General features: G+C 39.4%; 1 protein-coding gene across 1 annotated transcript in view; it reads right to left on the bottom strand.

Moving 5' to 3' along the window:
- Positions 1-21,957, bottom strand: part of LOC123255754 (maestro heat-like repeat family member 5) — a 113,071-nt gene that overhangs the window by 47,172 nt on the left and 43,942 nt on the right. Inside the window, exons 14-20 of the mRNA XM_044684495.1 lie at positions 19,869-19,973; positions 16,584-16,725; positions 15,476-15,597; positions 11,921-12,070; positions 7,423-7,643; positions 4,932-5,082; positions 2,227-2,414 (exon numbers count right to left, since the gene is read on the bottom strand). Of these exons, the coding sequence (XP_044540430.1) occupies positions 2,227-2,414; positions 4,932-5,082; positions 7,423-7,643; positions 11,921-12,070; positions 15,476-15,597; positions 16,584-16,725; positions 19,869-19,973 (1,079 nt within the window). The remainder of the gene's footprint in view (positions 1-2,226; positions 2,415-4,931; positions 5,083-7,422; positions 7,644-11,920; positions 12,071-15,475; positions 15,598-16,583; positions 16,726-19,868; positions 19,974-21,957) is intronic.

Raw genomic sequence — 21,957 nt, forward strand, 5'->3', positions numbered from 1 at the left:
TTTCTCTCTTTTTCTTCCTTTACTTTCATTTTTCTTACCTTCTCTTCCTTTTGTTTGTTCTTTCGTTAGTTCATTGTTCCTTCCTCTTTCTCTCCATTAAAATTCCCAGGCAACTCCCTCCATCCTTCTCTCCAGTCCCCACACTACAGAAGACATCATTTGACCAAAAAAAATGGTTTTATAAGAACTGTCTTTTTTCAAAACCTTAACTAAATATCAGTTCCAAGGCAGAAAATTTTGTAGCAGGTGCCAGGCAATTGGGGTTAAGTGACTTGCCCAGAGTGACACAGCTAGGAAGTGTCTGAGGTCAGATTTGAACCTAGGGCCTTCTATCTCCAGACCTGGCTCTGTATCCACTGAGTCACCCAGTTGCTCTTAAAACATTATCTTGCTTGTTTCTATTTACCAGTTCTTTCTCTGGGAGGTGAATATATACATCATTGTTCAAACAATATTTCTGTCGCTGTATATAATGTTCTCTTGATTCTGCTCGTTTCACTCTTCATAATTTCATGTTGGTATATTCATGTTTTTTTAAAAAATTGACTTGGTTGTCATTATTTTTATGACACAGTAGTATTCCATCATAATTATAAGCCAAAACTTGTTTAGTCATTTCCCTATTGATAGGCATCCCCTTCACTTCCAGCTCCTTGCTACCACAAAGAGAGCTATAAATATTTTAGAACATAGAGGTTCTTTTCCTTTTCCCCTGATCACCTTAGGAAATAAACCTAATAATAGTGGTATTGTTGGGTCAGAAGGCATACTCTCTGAGCATAATTCCAGATTTTTCTCCAAAATGGTTGGATCGGCTCACAGTTCTGTTAATGGTGTATTAGTGTCTCCGTTTTTTCCACATCCTCTCCAACATTTATCATTTTGCCCTTTTATCTTCATAGCCAATCTGATAGGTCTGAGATGATACCTTGGAGTTGTTTTGATTTGCATTTCTTTAATCAATAATGATCTAGGCAGCTTTCCAAGATGACACTTTGCAGAGAAAGTGCTGGCCCTGTATCATATCAGTAGAGGGAGTTCCCTCAGCCAGGAGTTCCCTATACCAATGAAATCGCAGGTTCAATACTTACCCTTGTCCCTAAGCTCTTATGCTTAGGGTTTAGGAAAACTGAATCCCTGTAGGGTTTTCATAGATTCAAAAATTATTACAATATTAGAAACATAGGATTTTATAATTATAAAAGTCAAGCATTATAATATTAGCACATAAGGGACTTTGAATCCAGAGTCCTTCCTCCTACTTGCACTATAACTGCTTTTGAAGCCCATTTTTTAAATATAGGATCATAGATCTGGTGCGGAGTCATGCCCCATTCTTTATGACCAGATTTGGTGTTTTCTTGGCAAAGATACTGGAGTGATTTTTCATTTCCTTCTCTTGCTCATTTTTTAGATGAGGAAACTGAGATAAACAGAGAGTTAAGTGACTTGCCCAGGGACATACAGTTAAACATGCCAAGGAAGATTTTGATCTCTGTCCTTCCTGACTTCAGACTCAGCACTACTTTATCCACTCTGCCACTTACCTGCCAAATATCTATGTAAATATATATACATATATATACATAAACATATATTTGAAATTCCTACCTGAGCTAAACAGCAGAGCTTTGGGGTCTGGGGAAGAGGGGAAACAGCAGTACTATAGAGATCGTCTATTTCAACTTCCTCATTTTACTGATGAAGAAACTGAGGCTGTCATGAGGAAGTCACTTGCTCAAGTTCACACAAATGGTAAGTAACAAAAATTACTTTTGACCTTGGGTCTTCTGACTCCAAGTTCTGGGCTCTTTCCAAGTTCCCATCTATCTTCGGCTTCTTTCCCTGCTCATCCCTCATCTTCTTGTTTTCTCTTCACTCCCTCACCAATAACTAAAATCTGTTCTAGAGGATCAACAAAATGTCAGATCTGGAAGGGACCTTAGAACATAGTATATTCCAGGTGGGAAAAGTCAATCATGGAATGTTAGAGTTGTAGAGGATTTTTGAACATAAAATCTTAGATGGAGGAGAGGCTTTAGAACTTGGAAAATAGAATGTCAGAATAAAGCCACATAGCCCACTTAGACTTTTATAAAGGAGAAAACAATCTCAGAGGAGGAGACTTGTCCATCACTACTTGGAGAATTAGTAATAGACCCAGGACTCAGGACTCCCAGAGGTCAAGGCTTCCCTTCCTGTCACACCATATCCTATGGACCTTACCTCCGAGGGCTGGGCATTTCTTCTTCCTCTTCTGATTTCTCATTCTTCTCCTTAGTTGGCTCAAGCAAGCTGAGTTCAAAGATGTAGTGTAGCTGGGTAAGAAGACCCAGGAGGAGCTGTGGGTACCAGTTCTGCACAGCCTCTTTGTATTCCCGCGAAAACTGAATTTCATAAAGAGTATTCATAGCCTGCCAGGAAGAAGACAACAGAGAGTGGATCTTAGGGTGAGGATTTCCCCGGAAGAGAGGGCACAACTCTCACTCAATTCCTCAGGTTTGTCCCTTCCTAGTCTCAGTCCTATTCCCTGGTTCCAGTTTTGTGCTAAGGCTAGGATCCATCAACTTGTTTTCTAATATTTTGATAAGTCATTTCAATACAATTTATTTTCTTTGAATTTTATTAAGCAGTATTCTGGGATAGCTAGGTGGCTCAGTGGATTGAGAGCCAGGCCCACAGATGGGAAGTCCTGAGTTCAAATCTGGCCTCAGACACTTCCTACCAATGTGTCCCTGGCCAAGCCATTTAACCCATACTGCCTAGCCCTTACTTCTCTTCTGCCTTATAACCAATATAAGTATTGATTCTAAGATGGAAAATAAGAGTTTAAAATGAAAGCATTATTCTGAGAAAGAATTCAAGGGCTGTACAGATAGATACAGGATCCATTATATTTTATAATATAATTTTATTATAATAATTTTATAATAATGCACAGTCCTATAGCCTCAGATACTTTACAAGCTATGTGACCCTGGACAAGTCACTTCATCCTGTTTGCCTCGGTTTCCTAATTTGTAAAATGATTTGGAGAAGGAAATGGCAAACCACTCCAGTATCTTTATCAAGAAAACCCCAAAACAAATCATGAAGAGTTGGCTATGACTGAAACAGCTAAACAACATAAAAAAATGTTCCTGAAGCTCTTTTTCTTACAAAAAGTTTTCTAAGGGAGGGAGTCCAAGTTATCATATTGTATTATATTAAGTAACATATTATCCCTCTCCCACCTTTTACAGATGAGGAAAAGGATCTTAGAGAAATGAAGACATTTGCCCAAGTGGCAGAGGTAATAGAGGGAAGGACCAGTATTCAGTCCCTGGTCCTCTCACTCCAAAGGAGTGCTTTCTAATGCAAGCAGTCTGGAACTATGGATTGAAACATAAAGCTGGATGTGGGAGGAGAGATGAAATTCCATGGTCCTTGCCTTCAAGGAGCTTAGAGTTAGAGTGGGGAGAAAAACCACTAACATAAAGCTCTAATATGCAGTCTAATGGAAGAAGGAGGACATATGGCAGTACTTTTACCCTCCCTACTAAGCTCAAACCACAGGTTGCTTAGCTCTGTTTTTTCTAAGCTTCTGTAGCACTTGTGACAGAAACCTTTGAAACCATGAAGGGAATAGGAGGGGGTGATCCTCAGCTCTTCTCTCTGAAATTCTAGACTCTTGATCTTAGGGCTCCCCTGGGAGCTGAGAGGAGGTAGTTTGATGTACAAACACAGGATTTCATTTTTCTCTCAGCCTGGTGCCCTAGAAGTTGTTCTCTGAAGAGGAAACCAGGCTGGGAATGGAAATGATTTCAGGAATTGTAGACTCATAGTTTTAGAGCTAAAAGAGACCTTAAAGGTCTTCTTCACAACAGCACTGTAAGATAGGTGCTATTCTTCTCCCCACTTTACAGGTAAGATAAAACTGAGGCAAAGAGAGTCACCTCCTTCGAGTCCAGACTAAGATCCCACCTTTTGTAAGAAGTCTTTCCCAATCCCCTTTAATTTTGCTGCTTTTCCTCTATTGGTTATCTCTAATTTATTCTAACTATATCTTGTTTATATGTAGTTGTTTGCATGTTCTGTTCCCTCTCCACCATTAATCTGTGACTTCTTAAAGAGTAGGGATGCTCTTTTACTTTTCTTTGTAACCCCAGTGCCTGGATTGGGTCGACATTTAATCAATGTTTATTGACTGACTTGCCCAGCTTGTTACTCAGCTAATAATTGTCTGAGGTAGGACCTGAAATTCAGATCTTCCTTATTCCATGTCTAATCTGCTATTCACTAGTCCTCAAAATCAAAAGCATCACAGGATTCCAAGTCATAAGAGACATGAAGGTCACTCCACTGCTTCATTTGAGAGTTGAGGAGTCAATGACTTGTCAACAGTCACAAAGGTTGTCCATTTTGGATTCTAGAATCACTAATTCCTAATCTGGGGATTTTCTCTGATTCAGAGGTCATCCAGTTTAACCCCTTCATTTTACAAACGAGGAAACTGAGGCCCAAGAAAGTTGCTAGAGCCATACAGGTAGTAAATGTTAGAGATGGGAGTGGAACCCAGGCCTTCTATTTCCAGAACCATTGACATTTTCCACTTATCCTGCACTTTCTCCCCCAAAACCATTTAATTCTAGGTTGCCACCAGGATGATTACAGGCTTTGTCTTTGTTTCGTAAAGACGGTAAGAGGAAGAGAGATTCCAAATTGTCCCTTGCTTTGTATCTATTTGTTTATATGTATTCCCTCCTGTTTGATTGTAAGCTCTTTGAGGATGAGGAATGTCTTTTGCCTCTTTTTTGTCTTTTGCCTCTTTTTTTGTATTTCAGTGCTTAGCCCAATACTTGGCACTTAGTAGGTCCTTAATAGATGTTTATTGATTGATTGATGCCTGTTAGAGTAAGGGGCCCTATGAGGATCCTTCATTTACAACTTACAGCCAGTGAATCCAAGTAGTTAATATTGTCCTTGGTCCAGTTGTTATCCCCTGGAGTTGGCCTCTCTTGTAGCTTGTTGAGCAGCAGATGGAGTATTCTGGCAGCTATCATTTTCTCTGAACCCATGGCCCGCCAAAGGTTGATGGCATCACTGCTCAAAATGTGTAAGAATCAGGGAAGGTGGCAATATATTAATTTTGGTTGGCTTAGCCCTTGACATGCATATATATTTTTTAAATCTTTCCCCTCTGCTGTAGTATCAATTCTAGGACAGAAATGTGGCAAGGATGGGGCAATCAGGGTTAAGTGACTTGCCCAGGGTCACACAACTCAGAAGTGTCTGAACTCAAATTTGAACCCAGCTCCTCCTGATTCAAGGCCTGGTGTGTTTTATTTACCATGCTACCTAGCTGCTCCTCTTGGCACATATTCTTAATCACAACTTCCTCATTGGGGCCCCAGACTGTAAATTTAAATTTACTCTAAACTTTATTCCTTTCCCTCTAGCTAGGCCACCATAAAAGTCTTTGAAGGTGGTGGTGGGCAGTGGTGCTTTTTCCTACATCCAGCCCAAAGCTTTGAACTCAGATCTTCTTTATTCTAAGTCTAATCTTCTATCCACTGCTCTACCAACCAAATGGATCCCAGAGTTTCAAATCAGAAGGGACACTGAGTATTTAATGCAGTTGCCTCATTTGAGAGATGAGGAACCCCAGAACTTTGGGATGGGACTGGAGGATTTCCTGTCCTTGGCTAGTGTTGTTCTTACTCTTATTTGGTTCATGGCTCATTGATCAAAGCCAGAAATCCAGAAGTGACCATGGAAACCCATTTAGCCCACTCTCCTCATTTTACAGATAAGAAAATGAGGCTCAGAGAGGTCATGTGACTTGTCCAAGGTCACACAGTTAAAAATGGCATTTGAACTCAGATCCTTTGACTTCAAAACCAGCACACTCTTCTCACTACACTATGTTGCCTTCAAGGTCTTTGACTTTAGCCTTGTAATCCTGCTCTGTTAAATTCTGAGTTTATAATAGATCTGTGACCTCGGGACTGACCATAACTTTCAAAGATGTCCCAGTGCCTAGGGCAGCTCCCCTCCCCCAAACAATGGTTTGAGATCTGTTGTTCAAACACAAAAAGCTCAACAAGAGGGCTATCCCCTCAGCTATCCCCTTTCCCCACTTCCCAGTGATATTGAAACTTCAAGAAACAAATGATAGCTCCTCACATTTATATAGTCATAAATGTGTTATTGATTACATTTCCCCACTGAAGGATTGGGGGCCCCCAACATACAGGATAATGCCTGAACTCATTAACTTGGCATTCTAGGTCCTTCTGAAACTATAAATTATTCATCACGATCAACCCTTCCAGGTTTAGTTGCTGCTACTTCCCAATATCAAACCATGGTTCCAGCTAGACCTGGTGTCTTTATTGTCCCATGAACGAATACAATTCAATTCAGATATCTTCTGTATCCAACTAGCCTTGGTCCTGATTCTTGGCTCAGCTTTAGAATCTTTTGTGTATATGATTTTTTGCAATCTGGAATGCTCTCCCCACTCATCTTCTGGACCTATACAGATCCTACTCCATATTTTCAGATCCAAATCAAATGCCATCTTCCTCCAGGCAACCTTCCCTGACCGCTAATACCCTTTTCTCTTCCCCTTTTCCCTTAATTCTTCTCCTACCATGGTTTGTAGTACAATGCTGAGTTCAAATCCTGGGCTGGACATTGTCTTTTCCTCTCTGGCTGGGACTTTGTTTCCTCATGTGTAAATAAGGGTAGTGAGCTAGATGATCTTTAAGATTCCTTCAGTCTCTGATTTAATGAGCCCTTGATCTATAGCACTTTTTTCTAAGCATCAGTTTTTCTAGCTGTCAAATGGGAACAGTTATACCTACACCTTCCCTACTTTGAAGAGCTGTTGTAAAGAAACTACTTTGAAAATATGTGTTATAAAAACAAAAGGGATTATTAATATTATTCTTTCAACACTTTTAGAATCTGTACAATTGAAAATGTCCCATGTTCTATGTTCCATAGTATTGGCCTGATTTAAATGCATGAATCTTGCCTTCCACATTCGATTGAGAGTCCCTTGAGAGTAGGGGACTGTGCATTATACTTTTCTGGGAATCCCTCTTAGTCTCTAGCAGAAGACTCTGGAGAGTGGTGGAAGGTAACATCATAAAACTGAGACGGGGGAGTCTGGGAGCACACTAAGGAAGATGGTATCTTATACTGGCTTTTCCATTCACATTAAAAACCTCATTTTCTAGTGTTCTTTAAGTTTTACAAAGCACCTTCCTTACAATAACAGCTGGGAGGGAGGTGGCACAAGGATTATTAGTCCCATTTTCCAGATGGAGAAACTGAGGGATGAGAGGGGAAATACCTTGCCAGGTCATACAAGTATTCTGTTGTATAGCCAGGCATCCTGATGGGATACCATTTCTGATTTATGAATATTACTACCATGCAAACTTAGTCAGTTCTACAGCCCTGCTAAAGGCTGGGATCCCTGAGGTGCCCCCATTGTACCGTTCCAGTGGGAGAGAATACTCCAGAAAAGCTTCCACTAGTTCCTGGGTGTGGAACCTAGATAGCAGAGAGATGCCCTTCAGAACTTTTTTCTTGGCAACCACTGTTTCAATGGCGGTGAGCTGGCCATAGAGGATCCGGGCGACGTCTGAAACCTGGGAGAAGAAAAAAAAGAGGAAATATATAGGAGAGACGTGGCAAAGAAAGAAGTGAAAAGACTTGGAGACTGGATAGATGTTGTGGTTTTAGGTATCAAAGACAACGGATGGCTTTGAACACGGATGGCTAGTGAAGATTGGAGTGAATGGTTGGGGAAGGGGAACATCCCTTGTTTATTTTTTGTTTCTTGTTTAATTATTATTTCCAGTTATGTCTGACTTCATGACCCCATTTGGGAAGATTTAGATCTGAAGAGGAACCCAAGAGATTTTGTCATGTGCAAGAGGTTCTTAGAGGAAGAAGTGCTTCTTAGGTTCATAGAGCAGAAATAGGAGCAAAGGCTGAAGTCACAAGGACATGAATTTAGGCTTTACGAAAATATAACCTTTCCTTTTAATGGCATTACCACAGAGAACTGGTGGAGTGGGAATGTCTGTGTGCAGATACATCACAATTTAATTCATGTTCCCCAAGTTTCCTGGAGTTGTTGGCTTTGGAGAAATATCTTTCTGCCAAGCTGCCAGAAGTGGGCAGAAAGTAAGGAGAGAAGGGCTGTATTAAGAGATACAGTGTGAAATGTCTGGATACAGTGGAAATCATCTGGAAGAACAAAAGATAAAAAAATATCGAGGAAATTAATACAAAGGAAAGAATCCTAGCTGTGCCAGGTCTCAAACTCTACTATAAAATGGTAATCATCCACACAATGTGGTATTGATTAAGAGATAGAGTAGTGGATCAATATAATAGGTTAGATAATCAACACATGGTAGTAAGGGATCATAGTTACCTAGAGTTTGATAAACCCAAAGATCCAAGCTTTTGGGGAAAGAAGTTACTATTTGGAAAAATAACCTACTGGGAAAACTGGAAAACAGCCTGTCAGAAACTAGATATAGACCAACATTTTTCATGCCAAGATAAAGTCAAAATGGATTTTTGATCTAGAAATAAAGGGTGATACCATAAAGAAATTATGGGGAATATGGACAGACTTATGGATAAGAGAAGAATTTATTACCAGACAGCACATAGAGAACATTACAAGAAATGAAGTGAATAAGTTTGCTTACATTAATTTTTTTGTATAAACAAAACCAATACAGCAAAGATTAGAAAGGAAACAAAATACTGGGGAAAATTTTTTTATAGCAAGTGTCTCTAAGAAAGGCTTAATTTCTTAGACATACAGAGAACTTAGTCAAATTTATAAGAATACAAAGAATTTCCCAAATGATAAATAGTCAAAGGATATGAACAGGCAGTTTTCAGAAGAAGAAATTAAAACTATAGTTGTATGAAAAAAATTCTCCAAATCACTATTAAAGAGAGAAATGCAAATTAAAACAGTTCTGAGATATTACCCCGCACTTCTCATATTGGCTAATATGACTAAAAAGGAATATGATAAATGTTGGAGATGTGGGAAAAACTGGGAAACTAATACACTCTATGTGGAAATGTGAATAGATACAACCATTCAGGAGAGCAATCTGGAACTACACCTGAAAGTCTATAAAACTGTGCATATACTTTGATCCAGCAATACCACTACTGATTCTATGTCCCAAAGAAATCAGAATTAGGAGAAAAGGAACTAACTGTACACAAATATTAATAGCAGTTTTTTTCATTGTCAAAGTATTGGAAAGTGGGGAAGTTGTCCATAAGTTTGTGGGAATGGCCAAACAAGTTATGGTGTATGGTTGTAATGGGATATTAAAGCATCATAAGAAGTGACATACAAAATAAGTTCAGAAAAAATAGAAAGACATATAAAGTGGTGCAAAATGACACGAACAGAACCAGGAAGACACTGTATACAGTAACAGAAATACTGTATGATGATTAACTGTGAAGAACTAAACTTTGTAAGTTTCCAAGATAACCCAAAGGGATTCATGATGAAAACTGTTATCTATAGTCAAAGAAGTAATTGTTGGAGTCTGATTGCAGATCAAAGCATTCCATCCTTCACTTTATTTACTTTATTAATTTTTTTCTCATATGTGCACTTAATTGCCCTGAATTGAATCGAGGGAACTTGACATCTAGTTTTGTGGGGACAGATAACAGAAATGGGGATATTTGACCTGGAGAAGATTTACAACAAACATACTTGTTCTTTTTAGACATTTAGCGATTGTCAAGTGGAAGAGAGATTCAATTCTTGGCCCCAGAGGGGAGGCAATGAGGAGAATTTAGAGAGGTAGATTTTGGTTTCCAATAGGAAATACTCTCCAACAATTATTGTCGACCCAAAAGGAAAGTTCTAGAAAGGGTTCTCAGCAGAGGCTGGATGACTGTCAGGGTTGTTCTAGAGGTAACTGGACTAAATCCCCTTTCATGGAGAGGATTTTCAGCCCCTTTTGAAGGTCCCTCCCTCTCTTCTTCTTCTACTGTTGCCTTAAACCTGTATCTGTGTCTTTTCCTGTGGCCACACCTTGCCATTTCCCCTTAGACTTGTATTAGTTTGATCAGCCACAGTTGGACATCCTATGTACATTGACCCCAACATAAGGATGCCATATTGGTGGTCTTTGAATATGAAGGACAACCAGAGGCTACTTTAGTAGGAACTTAGCAAATATTTTTGGAATTAAGTTGAATTGAATTTATAAGAGCTTTTTAAAAAGGACCTAAAGGGATCCTCACTCATAAATCAAGTTAGAAGAGATATTGGAAAGTGGGAACCACAGAATGAAAATGACTTTCTCAAGGTCACAAATGTAATTATAACTATGCTTAGACTTAAACTTAGGCCCCTCAGGATTCACACCCAGTGATCTTTATGTTCCATAGACCTAATAAGCAGTATTAAACTGAATTTGAGAACACAGGTATTCATAAACCTTAAAGTGCTATATAAATGCTAGGTATTATTATTATAGGCTCTTGGTTTCTGCATATCTCAGATTACTCTTGTAATCAGAGAAGTAATTATGCTCAACTGAACTAATACTTAAGAGTATTAAATTGAATTTCAGAAGCTAGGTATTTTGTCATAAAAAGTAATTTTTAATTTAGAGAAAAATGAAGAAAATTTAGATGGGAGTTAGTGGAAGGGGGAGGGAAGAAGGATTGTATTAGGCAGTTAGGTGACATAGGGAAAATGACTCGGGACCTAATTAAGAAGACCTGAAATCAAATCTAACTTCAGACCCTACAAGCTATATGATCCCGGGCAAGTCACTGAGCCATTCTATGCCTCAGTTTCCTCATCTGTTAAATAAGGCTAACAATAGTGTCCCCTTCACAGAGCTGTTCTAAGGATAAATAAATGAACAAACTTAAAGAGCTTTGTTAATCTTGAAGTGCTATACAGATGCTTGCTCTTTTTATCTGGCTTGTGATCTTCCTGCCAGAGTTCTGGTTTCTCCACATTTTCCCTAATTACTCCAGTCCAGACTTAGTTCTCTGTTCTCTGAGACACTTTATAGTTCAACATCCCTCAATCTCTACCCCACAACAGGACATTCAATTTTACTTTCTGCCTCCTTTCACAGTAGCTGAGCGTGGGACTGAGCACAGTCCCATGAGGGCAGAGAATATTTAATTGTGTCTCCAGTGCCTCGCACATAGTAGGCACTTCTAAAATGCTTAAGTTGATCAGTTGATTATTGAATAATTGCTGCTAATAAACATTTTGAAATAATTAATATTAATAACAAATAAGTAATATTGATAATTAAAATAATTGATCTCAGGTCCAAAGTCTATGCTTAACTGGTCAGTAAATTGTATTTTTCCACTGGGAAAGCAAGCAATTGACCCGAGTCCCTTGGAAAAGCCAGTCAAAAAGCCAGTCCAGTATCCTGGGACTTATTTTGGTGAAGTTTGTGTACCCCTGAGGATCCATCGAAAGGATGGTAGACTTTATATCTAGGTGGGACCTTAGAGACACAACCTCCTGATTTTACAGACCCACAGAGAAAGTGACTTGCCCAAGGTCACACAGGTGACCTTGTTACTTTACTAACAAGTAATTGTTAAAATTGTTAAAATAAAACATAAATTTGTTAAAATAAAAAAAGTAAAAAAATTACAAACAAGAAATAGAGTTCAAATCTGAATGCAGGCCCTCTTAACTCTAAATCTAAATCCTGGGCTCTTAACAGTACAACCTCCTTCAAACCAGCCCACCCCGTTCATTTGGGTTCTTTCTCATTTAGGGTATAGTCTATGTCCCTCTTCCTGGAGAAGGAAACTCTAGACTCTATGGCTCTGCCCTGCTCCCCCCTCATCCAAGTCTGTGCTCCACAAACATTCCTACCGAATCCATTCGAGGGCCAAAATCTTCTAGGATGACAGTGAGCATCTCCCCTGCAGTTTCTATTTGGAAATCCAAAGTACTCTTCAGACAATCCAGCACTGTACAGATGAGGTCTTTCATCTGAGGCAAAGAGAAGTGCTTCACGAACGCCTACATCAGGCAAAGAGAAAAAAAGTTATCCTGGGGTCACTAACCACTCTGGCCCTATTAGTTCCAAAGCTTAGTCCCTCTAAAGTCTAACAGCTTTCTTGAATATCCTTTTGGTTCCTCTCTGTCCCTTTTCACTAATTCCCCTTAGTCATCTAGCTCATACTTGAAATCCCACTTTTTCTAGGATGGTCTCCCAGATTGATTGGAAAATGATCATGTTTTAAAACTGGTTGGGAAATCTGGGCAGCAGTTTGGTGGAAAATAGGTCTAGACCAATACCTTACACCATTCCCCAAGATGAGATCAAAATGGATATATGATCTAGACATAAAGGGGGAATTTCATAAACAAATTAGAACAGGTCAGATTTATGGATAGGAGAAGAATTTATGACTAAACAAGAGATAGAGAGTATTGTGAGCTATAAAATGCATGATTTTAATTATATTAAATTAAAAAGGATTTGTATAAATAACCAATATAGCCAAGACTAAAAGGAAAAAAAAGAAAATTGGAAAAAGCAGCTTCCTGTATAGAGGTCTCAAATATGTAGACAATTTTGTCAAATCTATGACAAAATGAGGCATTACCCAATTGATAAATGGTCTAAAATATGAATAGATAATTTTTCGATAAATAAAAATGTTCTAAATCATTACTGATAAGAGAATGCAAGTAAAAATGTCTCTGAGATATCACTCATACTTTATCAGATCAGCTAAAATGATAAAAGAGAAAGATGAAAAATGTTGGAATGAATGTGGGAAAATGAGGACACTAATGCAGTGTTGGTGGAACTGTGAACTGATCTAACCATTTTGGAGAGCAATCTGTAATCATGCAAAAGAGTTATAAAACTGTGTATACCTTTAGAATCCAGCAGAAAAACAGTTAGGTTTGTTTCCCAGGTCGATCAGGAGAAAAAGGAAAAGAATGTATATATTTTAAAATATTTATATAGCAGCTCTCTTTGTAGTGACAAAAAAGTGGAAAGTGAGGAGATACTCACTGATTGATGAATGGCTGAAGAACTTGTGGCGTAGAATTGTGATGGAATATTACTACCCCATAAGAAATGAGCAAGTTAATTAAATGCAAATACAAAACAAAACATGGAAAGACCAATGTGAAATTATGAAAAGTGAAATGAGAAGAACCAAGAGAAATTTTTATATGGCTGTAGAAAATTTCTTATGGAGTAGTAAGTATTCTATTACAACCCTATACCACAAATTGTTCAGCCATTCCCCAATTGATGGATATTACTCATATTTATATTGCCACTTAATTTTGAGATATTTGGAAGTTGGAGGCCCAGAAGGGTTACACCGCTTGCCCAGGGTCACACAGGTAAATTAGAAGAGCTAAGTTAGTTCCCTTGACTCGAAAAATTCAGTTCCTTTTCACTAAAATACACATGACATAAAATGGTAATAATAATAATAATAATACCAAGTCTAAGCAGGAGACAGACCTGAAATTGAACCCCAGAACAATCTAACTTTCTATCAAACAATCTAAATTTCTTTACCCCTTTAGTAGATCTGTGTCTTGGATCACTCAAACCATCTCCCTCCTCCTCTCTCATCCTGAGCCTCTTTAGCTTTTCTTAACTCAAGTGTAGAACTTTACAACTATCCCTAATAAAGATTTCCTTAATTCCATTTTGCTCATTAAACTTCAATTGCCTCATTAAAATTTCTGCTCTCTCTGGCACCTTCAACCTGTGTGACCTGGGGCAAGTTGTTCTCTCCTTCTTTGTTTCAGTTTCTTATTCTAAAATGAGGTTGCTGGCCTTCATGATCATCTTGGAATCCATTCCCTTCCTGGTCTAAATCAATGACACAATGGTCCCCTGAGCCATCCTCCCCTTCCTTGTTTTGTGTCATCTGCAAAATGGATCATCATGAACTTTTTGCCTTAATCTAAATCATAGGGAAAAAGTAGAATCACACATATCTCAAGCACTCCATTAGAACCTCTTGGGACAGCAAAATGGCTCAGTAGATTGACAGCCAGGCTTAGAGCCAGGAGGTCCTATGTTCAAATCTGGCCTCAGACACTTCTTAGCTATATGACCCTGGGGCAAGTCACTTAATCCTCATTGTTTAGTGCTCACCACTCTTCTGCCTTCAAACAATATACAGTATTGATTCTAAAATGAAATCTAAGGGTTTAAAAACAAGTAAAAAAAAGAATCTATTGCTAAGTTATCTTTCTGTTAATGAACATTCATTTTTTACTTAAATTTTTTTAAATTACATGTAGAAACAATTTTTGACAATTTTTTCCTGACACTTTGCTATTAAGATTTCCTCCCTCCAACCTGATATAGATTATACCAGTGTTTTCATGAAATGCCTATTTCCAGACTCCTCATGCTCTGACAGAAGACACATGTCACAATACAATAAAAACCTCATGAAGTGAAAATGGTGTGCCTTGATTTGCAATCAGACTGCAACAGTTCCTTATTTAGTTGTGGATGGCGTTTTTTTTATCATGAGTCCTTTGGGTTATCTTGGAATCTTGTTTTGCTGATAATGGTTTGGTCATTCACAGTTGGTCATCATATGATATTCCTGTTACTGTATAATTTGTTCTTCTGGTTTTGCTCACTTCACTTTGCATCAGTTCATATAAGCCTTTATAGGTCTTTTTGAACTATTTTTCATTTCTTATGGAGTAATAAGTATTCCATTACAACCCTATACCACAAATTGTGCAGCCATTCCCCAATTGATGGATATTACTCCATTTTCTATCCATATTTTTGGAGGAGTAGGTCCTTTCCCCTTTATCTCTGATCTCTTTGGGGTACAGACCCAGGAGGGGTATTTCTGGGTTATATGGTATGCATAGTATTATGGCCCTTTTAATGACTACTTTTAGGTCAGGTCATAAAATCTACCAACTATATAATCATTCGACCTCTATCCATTCTTCTTCTGCAGGATAACAAGACTGTCAAATGCTTAGCTGAAATCTGGGCATACTATATTATGTCTACAGAATTCTACTTTTTTATGAGGCTAGTAACTCCATCACCAAAGACCATGACTTACTTGCTTGTAGTCTAATTTTAGGAATCTTTTTTTTTAATTAAGTACTGTATATCTGTCCCTGTTAAAGAACTGGTAATATCTTATAGATGGGGAAACCGAAGTCCAGGGAAGTTAAGTGACTTCTCTAAGGTAGATTTCATTTGGGTAGAAAGATATGGGACCTGGGTAGGATTTGAATCCAACTCCTTTGATTTTAAGGTGAACACTCTTTCCCTGTCCCACTAATCTCTTCAGTAATGGCTGGGAGATAAGACCTCTAGTTGACCTAGAAGAGATATATGTTTCCAAAGAGAAAACAACCCCTCCCGCTCTACCCTGCTATTCCCTTGAGGGTTTTGACCTTGATAATGTGGGAGCTGGCGTTGAGAGGAGTCTCTGGCATAGGTATTGGCTCCTGATCTGACAGACTTTGGATCTCTTCATTTTCTTGGAAATTTCTGAAAAGGACAGGTGCCTCCACGCCTGCAGAGGGAAGATGGTTAGGAATAGTCGCTGTTTCCTAAAAGACAAATCTCTCTGGCTCTGTTTTCATTTCAGAGAGTCGGAGTTAGAATAATAATAGAATAAACGTTGGGGCACAGTCAGAGACCCTCCAAGTTTGGGGATATGGATGGTTTTAGGGTACAGCCAGAGTGAGGTGTGTATAGGGCTAGATATAAGGTCAGAATTGGGATCAGATTTGGGTCAGGTTGGGTCAGGATGAGACCTGTGTGAATGTGGAATATGGTCAAGATCCTGGGACATGATCAGGAATGAGTTAAAGCTAGAACTAGAGTGTGATCAGGGATATGGTGAGTTCAAGGTTGGTTCTTTGGTAAGGGCTAGGGTACGGTGGTCAAGGTTAGGGACAAGGTCGGGGCTGAGATGGCATGGTCAAGAGTTAGTTTTGTTGATGCTGAGACATATAGCTGGTATGGAGGGTAAGGTCAGGGAAATTGTGAGATCGAAGTTAGAATGAGGCTATGGTTGTGGAGGTCAATCAATGGTACTTAGACTTGGGGCAAGTTCAGAATAGAGAGGGTTCAGTCTTGGAAATGTAGTCATTGCTGGGTTGAGGTCAAGGCCAGGCCATGGTCACATAGCAAGTTGTCACAGAGATTACTATCAGGGTTGGAGGAAGGTCAATCCTCGGGGCTTGACCAATGTTTAGAAGTGGGTTTATGATTGATGATGACCTCCTAGGAGAAGGTGTAGAGAAGAAAATGCGAGTCTAAAAGTTAGGGGTTCTGGGGGCAGCTGAGTGGCTCAGTGGGTTGAGAGCCAGGCCCAGAGACAAGAGGTTCTGAGTTCAAATCTGGCCTCAGACACTTCCTAGCTATGTGACCCTGAGCAAGTCACTTAACCCACATTGCCTAGCCCTTACCACTCTTCTACCTTGGAACCAATGTACAGTATTGATTCTAAGACGGAAGGTAAGGGTTTAAAAAAAAGTTAGGGGTCCTGTCAGGGATCACCTTTCTGATAAAGGAAGATTTGGTGGAGGTAGGTAACTGCTTCAAGCATAAGTTGCTGTGTGTCCTTATCTGGATCCTGACATACCATGCCCAGCATGCCCACAATGTGCCCAATTCTTCCGAACTCCTCCGATGGCTGGTAAGAGAAAATAAAGAAGAGAATATAACTGTAACTTCAAGCTGCAAGTGACCTATGAGATCATCTAACTCATCCCTTTCACTGTATAGATGAGGAAACTGAGGTTCACAATTTGAATTCAGGCTATCTGATTCCTAAATTATTGCTCTTTCCACAACTGACCTACTTCCTTTCTGGCCAGGGAATGTCCTGATTTTCTACCTCTAAAATGCACCTAAGCACCTCCATAAGACAAATCACCAATCATATGTTAAATTCTTACTATGTGCCAGGTGTTGTGCCAAAGGTTGGGGACACAATGAAAAGCAAAAAAAAAAAAAAAAAACAAACCAAAAACAGTTTCTGCTCTCAAGGAGCTTACGTTCTAATGAGGGAAGGAAACACATCAAATGGAGCTGAATAGCAGGGAATGGAGGAAAAGGAGAAGTACTGGTCAGGGCGAAGGATGTAGAAGCAGACCCGGGAGAGGAATGAAGGATGGCTTGCTTGGGTCTTCCATCAAAAAGGAAGTCCTGGGAGGAACTTAACAATGGGAGAAGGGGGCTAGAGAGGTGGAGGGATTTGCAGGGTGAGAAGGCAGTTGAGGCATGGCAGAGAAGCCCAGAAGAGAAGCTGAGCTAGGAAAAGAATGAGGAACTCACTAATAGAAAATAGTGACCACTTGGAGAGAGGAATATTCCAGAACTCTTTATGAGTTTCTAAAGGGTCCTATGTTTTTAATGTCTTACAACAACTGAAAGGTCATTACAGATTTCTTCTAAGTTTGATGATTACCCAAAAGTGGAAAGAAAAGATGGTATTTGCTTATGTAGATAGAGCAAAATGCAGCTTTTTTAAAAGGCTCTTTTCTAACAAGTCTCCCATGCATATATTAAAATCAGATAAGGATCCTTGACAGAAGCCAGAAGTAATTTAACTGAATGATTCTGATTATGAATATTCAAGTTGTTTTAATTCAACAAGCAATTATTAAGCACCTACGTGTATAGTAGATACAAGCGATATAAGAATAATAGATAAATTTCTTTCCTCAAGGTATGGAGAGTGAGAAGCTTACATTTTGTAGTATGCAAACATATATGTACACACATCCACATATATAGGTATATTTCTATGTGTAGACATGTTGACATGTATAAATATATATATAGTGAATACAGAGTGATTTCAGGGAGTGAGAGAAAACACAAATAGGAAAATATAATTGGGGTATAAAAGAGGGAGATTTAAGGTGCTGGTTATAATGCAAAGTCCAAAAGGATGCCTATTAAGAGACTGTGATACCCTTCAGATGGTTTTTGTTTAAGGATGATAGGCTGGTTGCATCAATTCCTGGTCTATTATGGAGCTTCCTGAATGTGGCTCATAACTACTCAGTGTGGTGAGCTCAGGAGCTAATGTGGACAGCTCCATTGGTATCTTTCTGATCTTAGGAGAAGAGAGGCTTCTGGGATGTGTTTGGTGAAACCTCTGAGGTGAATTTATGGAAGAACATGGACAAGAATCACCCAAGTTAGGCAGGCATTGATGGTCCAAGTCTGTAGGATTTGAGGGAATATCCACGATGGTAAGATCAGAGAGCTACTCAAATGTAACTCTGGGCTTAGCCAAAGTATTCTTATAGCATGAATACTCATTTTTCAGTGTTTCAAGAAGCAGTATTATGCACTCTTTCCTCCAAGATGGTATTCAAAGGCAGAGAAATAAGTTGTCCCTAAGACAGAAGCCAAGTCATAGTTCTTGAAGGTCAAGAAGGCAATGAAGAAGAGTATCTATCCATAGCCACAAAAAACCTGAAAATCCGAATGTCTCCCACCCTCTGGCAACCCCAGCCACTTCAGGTTCAAAGTCAGTCCAAGTACCCTCAGGAAAGTCTTGGACTAACAAACTTGCTTACAATGGCATCATTGAGTTTCCTTTGATTAATGGGTCTGTTATGAAGAAGATCGAACAATCCCCAACCTCACCCTCATCCTGCCATTATTTTTTGTGGATGTTAAGGCCAGTAAACATGGGATCAAATAGGTGGAAAAGGAGGCAGCTGGGTAGCTTAGTGAATTGAGAACCAGGTCTAGAAGCGGGAGGTCCTATGTTCAAATCTGGCCTTGGACACTTCCTAGCTGTGTGACCCTGGGCAAGTCACTTAACTCCCATTGTCTAACCCTTATCACCCTTCTGCCTTAGAACCAATACACAGTATGGATTCTAATGGTTTTTTTAAAAAAGTAAGTGGTAAAGAAATAGTATGAAATCAATTTGACCAAGGACAAAATAGTGATCTGGCCTGATGGAGAGTAGACCTAAGTCTGACATGTCCACGACTAAAATGCTTTGGATGTTGCCAGCAAATTGGAATCCAGCTAGGCTATTCTATAAACAATAAAACTTTCCATTTTCTATGCATGTCTATGTGCATACATATACATATATGTAGAGAGAAAGAGACAGAGACAGAAGTGAAGGGGGCAGCTAGGTGCAATGCCAGTCCTAGAGTCAGGAAGACATTTTCCTGAGTTCAAATCTGGTCTCAGACACTTACTAGCTAGGTAATCCTGGGCAAATCACTTAACCCTGTGTTTGCCTCAGTTTCCTCATCTGTAAAATTACTTGGAGAAGGAAGTGGCAAACCACTTCAGAATTCTTGCCAACAAAACCCAAATGGGGTCATGAAGAATCAGACCCAACAGATAAATGACTAAAGAAGAATAATAAAATATATAGAGAATGCCAAAAGAGGAGAGAGAATGATGAAAAGAAAGCAGGGAAGGGTGGGCAGTATGGCATAATGGAAAGAACAAATAATTTGGTGTTATAAGTCCTGGGTTTGGAAGCCTCTGATACATTACCTTCCCCCACCTCCCAGCCTAGCATGGTAGCATGTAATAGTGATAAGGAAGGCATGATGCTTATGCAGTCAGGGTGGACATGCGTTCTCCTTCCTTAGGTATAATTACGGGCCAACCTATTCCTTCTTTCAAGTACAATCCTGGCAGGAGATGGGGATTAGGGCTGACTTATTTTCTGGAGCTCCTAGATCTACAGTCTATAATGTAGAAGAACTCACTCATATATCTCCATGTCCAACAGGAAGGGATGCAGTAAGGTGGGTTTAGGGATGGGCCCAAGTTGACCATACTCACATCCAGGCAGGCATTCTGGGCCAGAAACTTGAGAAGAACCATGCAGCTCCTAACAGCCCGCTGACGCTCATGAACCTTCTCAGAGGACAGCCAGGTGTACATGTGCTGGGGGAGAGAAAAAGGGGAAGATAGGACAGAGCTATTGGCATCGATGGAGGACCTACAAAAGGACATGAGCCTCTCCTTCCCTGTCCTCATCCCTCCCCACTGGAGATAGCTCCCTCTTCTTTCTCCCTACTTATCCAACTTATATCCTCCATCAAACTCCAGATCAAACATTGTTCTCTTTAGGAAGTTTTCCTTGATTTCTGTGGACTGCTATCACACTATACCACATAGTCTACTTTGTGTTTCTTCTTGTTTCTCTTGACTCCCTTGCCTCCTCGGGAAAAATGTAAAACTACTTGAGAGGACAGGGACATTCTCTTATTTTCTTCTATTCTTCACATTACTCAGGGCACTGAATGGCACAAATAGTAGGTGCTTAGTAAGTGTAGAATGCAACCAACGCTTGCTTGGGGATTTTGACAAAAGGATTTCTGATCTGGAGGGAATACTATGTAGTGCAGTATGTTTAAAGTGCACTGGATGGGCATCAAAAGGCCTGGGCTCATTTCCTACCTCTAACATTTACTTTCTATAAGTCCCTGGCCAAGGCCCTTAACTTGAGCCTCAGGTTCTTCTTCTGTGAAATGGGGATAATAGCACCTACCTCATAAGGAGCATTTTGTAAATGTTTAAAGTGCCATAGTCATGGTAGGAAAAGCCCTTTACTTCTCTAGACCTCAATATTCTCATCAATAATGTAGGTAGAATAATCCCTTGCCTTGCCTCTGAGAACACTAATAAAGATCAACTGAGAAAATGGATTGAAAAGCAACATGCTAGTTCAAATATAGGTTTCAACTCATAAAAGTTCTCTCAAGGGACCTTAAAGATCATCCAGTCCAGTCTCCTAATTTTATTGATGAGAACATCAAAGCCAAGAGATGGGGAAGTGACTTGCTCAAAGTCACATAGGTAGTAAGAGGTAGAACTGAGATTGGGAGTCAGGTTTTTAAAAAGTTAATTTCAGGACACTTTCTATATCATATTCTCAGGCTTTTAGAGCTTTGTGAAAGAAAAAAAAACACATTGTAGATATGTGCTGAAACAGCACCAACCATGGGCTGCACTTGGGTTTTATACAAACAAATCATAATAGGAAGAAAAAATGTAGCCCACATGGGCTAATGTAGTGGAAAGTGCTATATGTATAAACACAAGGGATGTTCTTATTCCTGATCCTGTTGTATACATGTTCTTTGTCCAAGGAACTGAAGTAGGCTTTGAGACCCTAGAGATCAATATTAGACAGAGTGTATCAAAGGCACGATAAGGTGATTTAGACTGTAAAAGCTCTATTATCTCTAGGGAAAGAAATGATCCCCCTTCATAGAGGAGTCAAAGAAAGTTTTGTGGTAGAGGTGGAATTAGTGCTAGACCTTGAAGAAAGGTAAATAGAAAAAAGATATCGATTGACATGCTTTATTACTGGGAAATTATTGGTGTGCAAGGGATGTTAAATCTTAGATTGGATTTTGGAGAGGTATCCTTCAATCCTGTATGGTCTGAGCCTGGCACTAAGGAGAACAGTGTTGGGAATGTTGCTAGAGAGGAATCATAAAACCAGGGTCCTTCAAGTTTAGTTCTTGGCCATACTAACTTCCCTATTGGTTTTACCTTGGCATAATCTTATGTAGGTGATGATAGTAGTAATGATGATGAATAAAATTGTGATGATGATGGTGTGGTAGTGAGGATGAAGAGGCTAGTAATGATGAATGAAGTCATGGGGATAGCTATGGTAATGATTATGACAGTGATGCTGATGAAGGTGATGGGAATACAACAGCAATAGTGATGACAATAGTGATGCTGATGCTGGGGAACTGTCATACTGATGGTAGTGTTTGGAATTCAATGTTAATAACATCAGTTCTGGGAATGGTGATGTTGACGAGTCAGGTGACACTGGTGATGTTGATTAAATCATAATAGGAGGAAAAATGCAGCCCAAATGGGGCTAATGTGGTGGAAAGTGCTATAT

The sequence above is a fragment of the Gracilinanus agilis genome, chromosome 1 (assembly GCF_016433145.1).
Source record: "Gracilinanus agilis isolate LMUSP501 chromosome 1, AgileGrace, whole genome shotgun sequence".
NCBI classification, from domain to species: Eukaryota; Metazoa; Chordata; class Mammalia; order Didelphimorphia; family Didelphidae; genus Gracilinanus; species Gracilinanus agilis.